The sequence below is a fragment of the Littorina saxatilis genome, linkage group LG17 (assembly GCF_037325665.1).
Source record: "Littorina saxatilis isolate snail1 linkage group LG17, US_GU_Lsax_2.0, whole genome shotgun sequence".
NCBI lineage: Eukaryota > Metazoa > Mollusca > Gastropoda > Littorinimorpha > Littorinidae > Littorina > Littorina saxatilis.
The window spans coordinates 14,043,610-14,054,889 of record NC_090261.1 but is presented as its reverse complement, the minus strand read 5'-3'; the positions used below and the strand labels follow the sequence as shown (position 1 = coordinate 14,054,889).

General features: G+C 39.7%; 1 protein-coding gene across 1 annotated transcript; it reads left to right on the top strand.

The window, feature by feature from the left end:
• Positions 1–2,046: 2,046 nt before the first annotated feature.
• On the top strand, positions 2,047–11,274 carry LOC138952894 (uncharacterized). The gene is made up of 4 exons (XM_070324644.1): positions 2,047–2,436; positions 3,031–3,246; positions 6,706–6,912; positions 9,329–11,274. Exons 1-4 carry the CDS (start codon positions 2,158–2,160, stop codon positions 9,512–9,514), a joined length of 888 nt encoding a protein of 295 aa, XP_070180745.1. The 5' UTR covers positions 2,047–2,157; the 3' UTR covers positions 9,515–11,274.
• Positions 11,275–11,280: the final 6 nt, after the last annotated feature.

Sequence of the window (11,280 nt, the reverse complement as noted above, 5' to 3'; positions counted from 1 at the left end):
GCAGATCTGCTGAGCTATCCGAAGCCCGGAACTGTTTTAACGGCCGGAAAGGACTGTACATGTAGCTCAGTTAAACATACCTTTCTTTCCATGTCGAGGCTATACCCCAAATCCAGAAGGTCCGGTGGGTTTTTTGTGTGCATATAAAACTACTAAAATAATGAAATAAAATAAATATTTGCCTGAGTGCTTTTCGTGAAGACATAAAGTTTCGTACTGAACCAGTTAATGTTGCAGAAAGGCACTGGTATCATTTATTAAAAAAACAAAAACATAATTAAGCGGCAACAAAAAAGAAAAGAAAAGAAAAACAAGCAAACAAACAAACAAACAAACAAAAACATTCACACTGCACAGAAAACAGTCAGTCTGTGGATATGTTAGGTTGTGTTCAAATGGAAGGATGCGGTTATCCAATACTTAGTGTCTGGACTCTACGGTTTACCGTGATTAAACACTTCCCTCGGCCTTTAGGGACTTGACACTGAGAGCCGAAGGCGCAGCTCCTGTGCCCAGTCCATAAAACAAGAGGCACATACAATACACGCACAGGGGTAGAGGAGACGAAATAGGTGAACAAGAATAATCAGATATGTAATAGTCACGTTTTACTGCATTATAACAAACATTTAGTGTTAATGCAGCTACATTTAAATTAAAGCCATGGTTTTTTTAAGGTGTGACGTCATTTTCTGTTTTTACATTTAGTCAAGTTTTGACTAAATGTTTTAACATAGAGGGGGAATCGAGACGAGGGTCATGGTGTATGTGTGTGTGTGTGTGTGTGTGTGTGTGTGTGCGTGTTTGTGTGTGTGTGATTGATTGAAATTTTGGCCTTGCAATTTTCGACGAAGGCCGGACTTCGGTATTGCATTTCAGTTTGGTGGCTTAAAAATTAATTAATGACTTTGGTCATTAAAAATCTGAAAATTGTGGAAAAATTATTTTTTTTATAAAACGATCCAAATTTACGTTCATCTTATTCTCCATCATTTTCTGATTCCAAAAACATATAAATATGTTATATTTGGATTAAAAACAAGCTCTGAAAATTAAAAATATAAAAATTATGATCAAAATTAAATTTCCGAAATCGTTTTAAAAACTATTTCATCTTATTCCTTGTCGGTTCCTGATTCCAAAAACATATAGATATGATATGTTTGGATTAAAAACACGCTCAGAAAGTTAAAACGAAGAGAGGTACAGAAAAGCGTGCTATGAAGCACAGCGCAACCGCTATACCGCGCCAAACAGGCTCGTCACTTTCACTGCCTTTTGCACCAGCGGCGGACTACGTTCAGTTTCATTCTGTGAGTTCCACAGCTTGACTAAATGTAGTAATTTCGTCTTACGCGACTTGTTGTTTTTGTATCCGGGGTTGTAAGAATTTACATGACAAATACAGAAATGTGATCATGCAGCCGAGTTGCAATGACTACAGCAGGCAACACAGATTCCAGGCAGTTAGAGTTCATCATTGTCTGCTGTTGGTCTCTCTGTATCTGTATCTGTCTGTCACGCTGCACTTGTAGAACAAGTCATCCAGATGTCTGGCATTGTTGCAGCGGCCGAGTGGGGGGTGCGCAGCTAGTTCTTTATCGTCGTCTGGTCTTTGAGCAGTCGCTGTTATTCAGACTGAATAGGCGGCGCGCTCAGTGCGGTGGGTGGACATGAATTGAACGTATGTGGATACGTGAGGGCCATATTTAATGCAACCTGTTAGCTGTGGAAATTAGACACTTTTGAATACTAAACTTAAAATTTACTAGATGGGCGTACCGCCGCCGTGCCGCCGCCGTGCCGTTGATGTCAGTACTGAGGCAGTCTAAATCAGCGGTCCTGTCGGCCTGTACTTATTTGACCAGTGTGATGATATGCGTGTTAGTGGCATCACATGCAATGTCCGTAAGAGAATTGTATCAATTGTAAAAGACACTCTCTCCGAAAATCAAAAATATGAACTGAAACGTTACACGTTTTCATTGTATAATATAGAAGCGTCTTGTTATTTTGTTCCGATTCGGCAAATCGACACACCGGAAGTCTTGTTGGCGTTGAGACTGGAACAGGTGCGTGGTTCGCAACGACTGTAGGACGGTTCCAGACACCTTTCCCTTTTATTCCATCTCCAGGGCCAAGTTCAACCGTGAAGCCATGGCAACTGTTTTCGGAATCGACCATAGATATTTTGCAGTTGGATCGATAGCTGCATCACTCGGGGTTGCGATTTATGCAACCTACCGGCTCACTCGTGCTTCGGGTTCGACCTCCCCCAGTGAATACTACGAAACCCAGAAACAAGTGAATGAATATTTGGTCTTCCACTACGGAAAACCCAAAGAAGTACTAGCGTATGAAGACTTTGGACCTACAGACTCGTTAGATTTTCCCAAGCGGTGCGCTGAGCTTTGCTTGAAGCACTACAAGCCAAAGGTGAAGTATTTTACAGTTACGTCCCTTTTCACGAGTGAGATTTGTCGTCTGCTACAACTACAAGCTTTAACTTATCGAGGCAGAAAATTGTAACACATTCCTTAAATGAAGTCACACGTGTAGATCTACTGTGTTGTTTCTTTGTAAAATGATATACTGTTTTTGCTAAGTCTATTTATGTTTATTGTACTTGTAGAACCACTTTTTGTGTAAGCATCCCCTATCTTAGTATTCTAAGTGGGTCATTGGAACAAACACATGTATATTAAGCTGATAAATGTTTACTTAGCATTAGTTCTGGATGTGGTCTCTCTCTCAACAAATCGAGAATGACTCAGCAACTACACTTGGAAGGCTTGAATTCCACCAAGAGTTTAATCCTACTTTTCAGTTTCTCTTCTGTTTATTGAGGAAAATTTGCCCTGCAAAGACCATAGGCTGTTTCTCATACCCTCATGCTCAATAAGTTTATACTGGATCCTCAGCTAGATACAGTGTGTATCTGTATGGGTGTGTGTGTGTGTGTGCAGAGAGAGAGAGGGTGTGTGTGTATGTTATGTATCAGCTCGTCAGCTAATATGATTTCATTTTCAGATGGGAGTACCAAACCGGGCATTAGACATCGGTTGCGCTGTTGGACGTTCCACATTTGAACTGGCTCGGGTAGTGGATGAAGCAATAGGCATTGATTACAGCCGTGCGTTCGTGGATGCGTGCAACGAAATGAAGGACAAAGGTTCCATGGATTACCAGATGACCATAGAGGGAGACCTTTGCACTGAACTCAAGGCTTATGTTCCTGTTGATATAGTAAGTTTCAGCAGATTCTGTAATGCAGACTCTGTGACAAGGGTGTTTGCTTGCTTGCTCGTGCTTGTGTGGGTATGTTTATGTCAGTGTGTCTGTCTGTGTCTGTGGTTTATTGCCTGCTTTGTCATGAGAGCTGCTGTATGGAGGCTTAATAATTAATTTGTAAAAAGCATAAGAGTTATTCACAGAATCAGAGGACAACAGGTCAGTTCAATCTGAATTGAAATTATGTTCTGGCTGAAACAAAATTGGTTTTTTCATCAGACCTCCTACATGTCAAAAGTACCAGATGGTAGACTGACCTGCCAGGGGTCAAAACAATGTGTCAGATCGCATAAGTATACATGTGTCAATGACCAAAGCCTGAGAACAATACTGCATAATAACCGATGCTGCATTTATATGATACAGTATAGACCGGATGTATAAAACACCGGATGTATGAAAGTCTGGATGTATGAAAGGGGTAGGCAGGGTCCCGGCAGAAGCTACTCTTTGTTATTACTTAGAATTTTCCGGTTGTATGAAAATCGGATGTATAAAAGTCCGGTTGTATAAAAGCAAATCTCTGGTCCCGAGCAGCACAAATGCGTTGTTGCAAGACCGGTTGTAAGAAAACGAAAGTAGACCCAAGTCACCAAATGAGGATGCCCTGAAAACTTCCCCGCCAACTGATTTTTATCCAGATTCTATAGCTGTCAACGAGTTGTTCTGTTTAATTTGTTTCTCCATTCAATCATTTTTTTAACCTGTTACAAATTCGTCACGAAGACCCATAAAATCCCAGAAGGCATTTGTGTTACATTTATAACCAGAGACATTGGTCATGGATGTGAATCAGTTGTTATCTGTTTATGTTGTATTTTATGTTGTTGTATTTTATTTTGTTGTATTTTATGTTGTTGTTTTTATGTTCTTGTTGTTGTTTTTACATTTAGTCAAGTTTTGACTAAATGTTTTAACGTAGAGGGGGGAATCGAGACGAGGGTTGTGGTGTGTGTGTGTGTGTGTGTGTGTGTGTGTGTGTGTGTGTGTCTGTGTGTGTGTGTCTGTGTGTGTGTCTGTGTGTGTGTGTAGAGCGATTCAGACCAAACTACTGGACCGATCTTAATGAAATTTGACATGAGAGTTCCTGGGAATGATATCCCCGGACGTTTTTTTCTTTTTTTCGATAAATACTTTTGATGACGTCATATCCGGCTTTTTGTAAAAGTTGAGGCGGCACTGTCACACCCTCATTTTTCAATCAAATTGATTGAAATTTTGGCCCAGCAATCTTCGACGAAGGCCGGTGTTCGGTATTGCATTTCAGCTTGGTGGCTTAAAAATTAATTGATGACTTTAATTTGGTCATTAAAAATCTGAAAATTGTAAATAAACATTTTTTTATAAAACGATCCAAATTTACGTTCATCTTATTCTCCATCATTTTCTGATTCCAAAAACATATAAATATGTTATATTTGGATTAAAAACAAGCTCTGAAAATTAAAAATATAAAAATTATTATTAAAATTCAATTTCCGAAATCGTTTTAAAAACTATTTCATCTTATTCCTTGTCGGTTCCCGATTCCAAAAACATATAGATATGATATGTTTGGATTAAAAACACGCTCAGAAAGTTAAAACGAAGAGAGGTACAGTAAAGCGTGCTATGAAGCACAGCGCAACCGAGCCAAACAGGCTCGTCACTTTCACTGCCTTTTGCACTAGCGGCGGACTACGTTCAGTTTCATTCTGTGAGTTCCACAGCTTGACTAAATGTAGTAATTTCGCCCTACGCGACTTGTTATGTTCTTGTTGTTGTTGTTGTTGATTTTATCCATTAAACTGATTTTATGTTTAACTCCATTAATAATCTGTTTTGTTTGTCTATTTTTATTTTAGCCTGTTATATATTTGTCATGACTGAAGAGCCATAATAGCCCAGGAAGGCATTTTTTTGTACAATTAAAACCAGAGGCATTGGTCGTGGGTGTGACTCAGTTTTTGTTTATGTTGTTGTTGTTGTTGTTGTTTTAATCCGTTAAACTGGTTTTAAGTTTAACTCACTTTTTTGTATTCAGTGCGCGCGCGTGTGTGTGTGTGCTATAAATGTGTGCGTTTTGGAGAGAGAGAAAGAGAGAGAGAGAGAGAGAGAGAGAGAGAGAGAGAGAGAGAGAGAGAGAAAGGGGGGAGAGAGAGAGAACTCAGAAAATGTTATTTGCTACGCCAACGGTCATTACAAAGCTTCCACGACCAAAAACATTGTCAAAAGCGCAAAAGGGTTGTGAAGGGAACACACACAATATAGTTGAGCCACACACAAACACACACGCACACACACACACAAACAGGTGCGCGCGAGCGCACGCACGTACGCGCACACACACACACACACACACGGGGGGGGGGGGGGGGTGGGGGTGGGGGGCGGAGAGTGCACGGCCTTATGCAAAGCAGAACAGTTCCTTGCACAAACAGTTGTTCTTTCTATCGGTTGTCCTGACTGTGTCAGTGTATGTAAGTACATGTACTTTTCCACTTGTTATTCACAAACCTTTTCTTCTAACAATGATATGTATCAAAACATTTAAACATAAAAAAAACAAATAAATACAAAAATGATATGAAAAAAACCCCTACTTTTATCAAGTAACAGACGCGTGGCCGGATGTATGAAAGTCAATCCACAATATTTTCATACATCCGGTTAACCGGATTTAGTAAAGACCGGATGTATGAAAGACAAAAAGTGGGTCCCGACGACTTTCTTACATCCGGTCTCGACTGTACTGACAGCAGTGTCCATCTGTGTCTGTGCTTTATTTTCTAATTTTGTTGTGACATCTGCTGTGTAAAGGTGTAGAGGGGCCTGGTAGCTCAGTTGGTAGAGCACTGGACTTGAGATCTTCGGGTCACGTACAGGTTCGAATCCAGGCCAGGACGGACCAAGGTCAAGTGTATGTGCAGTCTCAGAAGGGTATCCGTGTTCCATCATATTGTCACCACTGCCAGAAGTGCAAAGACTGATTACACCTAAACACAACACATAGAGGGACTCTGGTTGCTGCTAGTGCTAGCTTTCCACCATGAGGAAGAGATCCGAATTTCCCAGAAATAGGGAAATGGAGTGATGATAATGAAAAACAAAACAAAAACTGGTGATGATACTTTATCGTTTATGATGTTTGATAATCGACGTTTGACTTTAAAAAAACAACAAGTTTTACATGAATCATTTATTATTCAATTTCATTGTGAATAAGAAAGTGATTTCTTATAATGGATTATACACAGTTCCTTTAGTCTTTACGGTGCTGAAGGTAAAAACCAGTGTTTGAGGGTATAGCTGTTACATTTAGTAATCACTACATGCACTGCACAAGCGTACCAGCGAACTGGAAACTTTAAGATGTATGAACAGATACTTGTATGCTATTCTGAAAGTACACTACTTTTCAAAAAACTGTTTCAGAATCGCCAGAAGACCAAGTTCGCTCAAGGGGATGCTTGCAACCTGCCTGAAAACCTGGGTCAGTTTGGAGTGATTCTGGCAGCTAACCTTGTTTGTCGCCTCCACAGCCCACGTGAGTTTTTGCATCGTCTGGCAGAACTTGTAGCACCAGGTGGCATCCTTGTCATCACAGCCCCCTACACCTGGCTACAGCAGTTTTCCGACAAGGTGACAGATAGTTTTATGGCTTTCTGAACATCTGTTGGCCCTCAAATTTAAAATGCTTGAAATTAATGGCTAATTTCAGTGAATTGATAAAGCTTCTGTTGTGTGATAGAAATGTACATGTAGTAACACGAGTAGCCAAAGCAAGGTCATCGTAAATATCGGTTGCCTCTGAATGGGTGGGAATCCACTTTTTGAATGTTAAAATTCACTCTTTTAGTCTTCTAAAAAGACAACCGCTGGCTAGTTACATGTACGTATAACATCTCTCCAGTCAGTGTGAACATATAAGATTTAATACAAAGCTGGTGATTTGATTCAAGGAGGGAAGAGAATCAGAATGTTTACAGATGATGAATCATTTGGGTGCATGACAAAAGTTTCAGAATCTTCAGTTTCTCTTGCTCCCCCCACTGATGGAACTTGGAGGGAAGGCATGTTACTATTAGATAAGTGACGTAATTGAGGTTTTGTGACTTGTTTCTCTTTTGCCCCATTTTTACATTTAGTCAAGTTTTGACTAAATGTTTTAACATAGAGGGGGAATCGAGACGAGGGTCGTGGTGTATGTGTGTCTGCGTGTGTGTGTGTGTGTGTAGAGCGATTCAGAGTAAACTACTGGACCGATCTTTATGAAATTTGACATGAGAGTTCCTGGGTATGATATCCCCGGACGTTTTTTTCATTTTTTCGATAAATGTCTTTGATGACGTCATATCCGGCTTTTTGTAAAAGTTGAGGCGGCACTGTCACACCCTCATTTTTAATAATAATAATAATAATAATGCAAACTTTTATAGCGCTATTCTAGAAAAATGTCTACTCTTAGCGCTTTACAATACATACATCGACACGCATACTATACACGCACAGGCAAAGAAACCGACCAAACATAACCAACAAACTATACATGCACAGGCAAAGAAAGCGACCAAACATACAATACACGCACAGGCAAGATAACGACCAAACATAAACAAACATACTATGACCAAACATAACCAACATACTATACGCGCGCAGGCAAAGAGAACAATCAGCACATGTAATAATTACTGACAACTAATAATGCAGGCATACAATGACAGTCCAATACACAGCCTAAGCACAAGAACCACAGTAGGCTTCTATATAAAAACGTGTCAACGGTACTATTTACACACACACAAACAGTGCTGACACAAAGCGCAGAAAATATATATACACGTTATTTTAGGCGCTAGGTAGGGGGTGAGGTGGGGCGGGATGGGGTGGGTGGGGAGATGCTGGAGGGGAAATCAGTTTGTCAATCAAATTGATTGAAATTTTGGCCAAGCAATCTTCAACGAAGGCCGGACTTTGGTATTGCATTTCAGCTTGGTGGCTTAAAAATTAATTAATGACTTTGGTCATTAAAAATCTGAAAATTGTAAAAAAAAATTTAAAAATTATAAAACGATCCAAATTTACGTTCATCTTATTCTTCATCATTTTCTGATTCCAAAAACATATAAATCTCTCTCTATATATATATATATACGATTAGTGTCTGTCTGTCTGTCTGTCTGTTCGCGATGCACAGCCAAAGTTCTCGGTGGATCTTTTTCAAATTTGGACACCATATTCAGCTACACCCCGGACACAACCTCATCGATGAGATATTTCAACACGTGCTCTCAGCACGCATCGCTGTGCGCGCTGAAGCGATTTTTTTTTGTTTTTGTTTTTTTGTTGTCGGGATCCACTACCAGTAACTCTTCCTTATCTTCTCCAGTGTTTTCAGCCGCGATTATCTCCCTTCCTCCGTGTGGCGTCAATCCATATTCCCGTTACTACGTTACTATTTTTAGAAGGTCACTGCACGTTACTATTTTTAGAAGGTCTCCAGTGTTTTGCACGTTTATATCCTTTTCTTCGTGCGCCGGCAAAGCCGGCGTACACCCGGCTCCCAGGCACAGCCTGGTATTCGGCTCTACTTCTTCCCGGTGAAGCCGGTACCCGGCGAAGCGGGTAATCATCTAGTATGTTATATTTGGATTAAAAACAAGCTCTGAAAATTTAAAAAATTAAAAATTATGATCAAAATTAAATTTTCGAAATCAATTTAAAAACACTTATCTTATTCCTTGTCGGTTCCTGATTCCAAAAACATATAGATATGATATGTTTGGATTAAAAACACGCTCAGTCAGAAAGTTAAAACGAAGAGAGGTACAGTAAAGCGTGCTATGAAGCACAGCGCAACCGCTACCGCACCAAACAGGCTCGTCACTTTCACTGCCTTTTGCACTAGTGGCGGACTACGTTCAATTTCATTCTGTGAGTTCCACAGCTTGACTAAATGTAGTAATTTCGCCTTACGCGGCTTGTTTTCCTTTCTCTTCTTTTACAATTTGGTTGATTGCTTGCTTACTTGATTGCTTGATTTGTTATTATACAGTCTTCCTGGCTTGGTGGCTACAAGGACAAAGACGGACGCCCAGTGACAGGATTCCAGACTCTGAAGAAGGAACTGGCGCCATGGTTTGACCTTGTGGAAGATCGCAACATGCCTTTCCTGATCAAAGAAACCGCTCGCAAGCACCAGTGGACCGTGGCGCATGCTACGGTGTGGTCGAGAAAGTGACAGAAAAGACTGATGCATTGAGTGAGAGTGGTATTTTAAGTGTGAGTAGCAAACCATGTTTTTCAACACTAAACAGTGGTTTGGGCAAGAAGAAAAAAACAAACACCACCTCAGGCTAAGCTCCTAATTGAGCTGCACAATTTTGTTTTGTAATAGATAATTTCATGATAAGTTTTTCTGAGGAGATGTCACTTGTTAGATGCGGCACTCATGTTTACAACAGCATGCTCACAGTTAACTGAAAAATTGTTTCAGAGAGATGTGGCAGGTTACGTTGTCATGTTAGGTTGTTGGCTTTTATTTAATTCTCCCATGCATTCCCCATCCTCTGCATTTAATACTGCTTTTTGTGTGAAGTAAATACATCCCCGCTATCTTACATGCTGAGCTCAATGATCGTGATTTTTTGGAAAGATTGTGTGGGTGAGGACTGTTCAGTCAGATCTGAAAAACTCTAGCTAATTCACCAGAGTGACGTTGAAATTATGTGTTCGAGTGTTTATATTTGCTGATGGTAAACTTGGATTGTTGAGAGCCACGCTAGTTGGTTCACATTTAGCTCTGGCTGAAAACAAATGTTGAAATCTAGAGCTACTTCATTTGATGTTTATAAATTGCTACATATTAATTCTAGAACAGTCCGAACTGTGACTGTCAAAGGCAATATCATACATCAACCATGTTAAAAGTGATTTCCACACTTTCAAGCCTGTTGCCACTTACTTTGCAATTATATAAACTGTCCTATGTAATACAGCTCACATTTTATTGTCTTCCCTGATCCGCCAGATAAGAAGTTCCAGATCAAAGCAACTGTTACAAATAACAAGTCTTTGTGGCTGTAAAACATTATGATTGATAAAGAGCATCATTTGGCATCAATACATTTTTTAAAATTAAGCCATCACATGGTGTTGTGTCCATGACCCTATTATTCCGATCGTATTCCGATCCATGTTTTATACATACTATTTAGTATATTGCACCCTGGGAGTCTTAGCACCTGTGTTGACTCCCTGTTACCACTGATAGCGGATGAATGCAAGATATGACACATGGTTAGATGAAAGCAAAACTTTGTGCCAAAGTTGATCACAGCAAACTTGTTCATTTAAGGTTAGCAGTTCCGTAATAGGACCATGCCAGTGGTTAATAGCTCATTTGTTAAATGCAGTGTAAGTGTCGATTCTTTTGCTAAATAATATCAAGCAGTGTATGTGTGAACGTTATTAGTTTTGTATGTTGCAATACTGATACTGCCAGTGTGTATGATGTACATGATTGTATTGATCAACAACCTTTCATGTTCTTGTTGACAATTTCATGTTGTATGCATTTATAACAGATGATATTATTTGCTTTTTGTTACATTTAGTCAAGTTTTGACTAAATGTTTTAACAATAACATAGAGGGGGAATCGAGACGAGGGTCGTGGTGTGTGTGTCTGTGCGTGTGTGTGTGTAGAGCAATTCAGACCAAACTACTGGACCGATCTTTATGAAATTTGACATGAGAGTTCCTGGGAATGATATCCCCGGACGTTTTTTTCTCTTTTTTTCGATAAATACTTTTGATGACGTCATATCCGGCTTTTTGTAAAAGTTGAGGCGGCACTGTCACACCCTCATTTTTCAATCAAATTGATTGACATTTTTGTAAAGCAATCTTCGACGAAGGCCGGACTTCGGTATTGCATTTCAGCTTGGTGGCTTAAAAATTAATTTATGACTTTGGTCATTAAAAATCTGAAAATTGTAATAAAAAA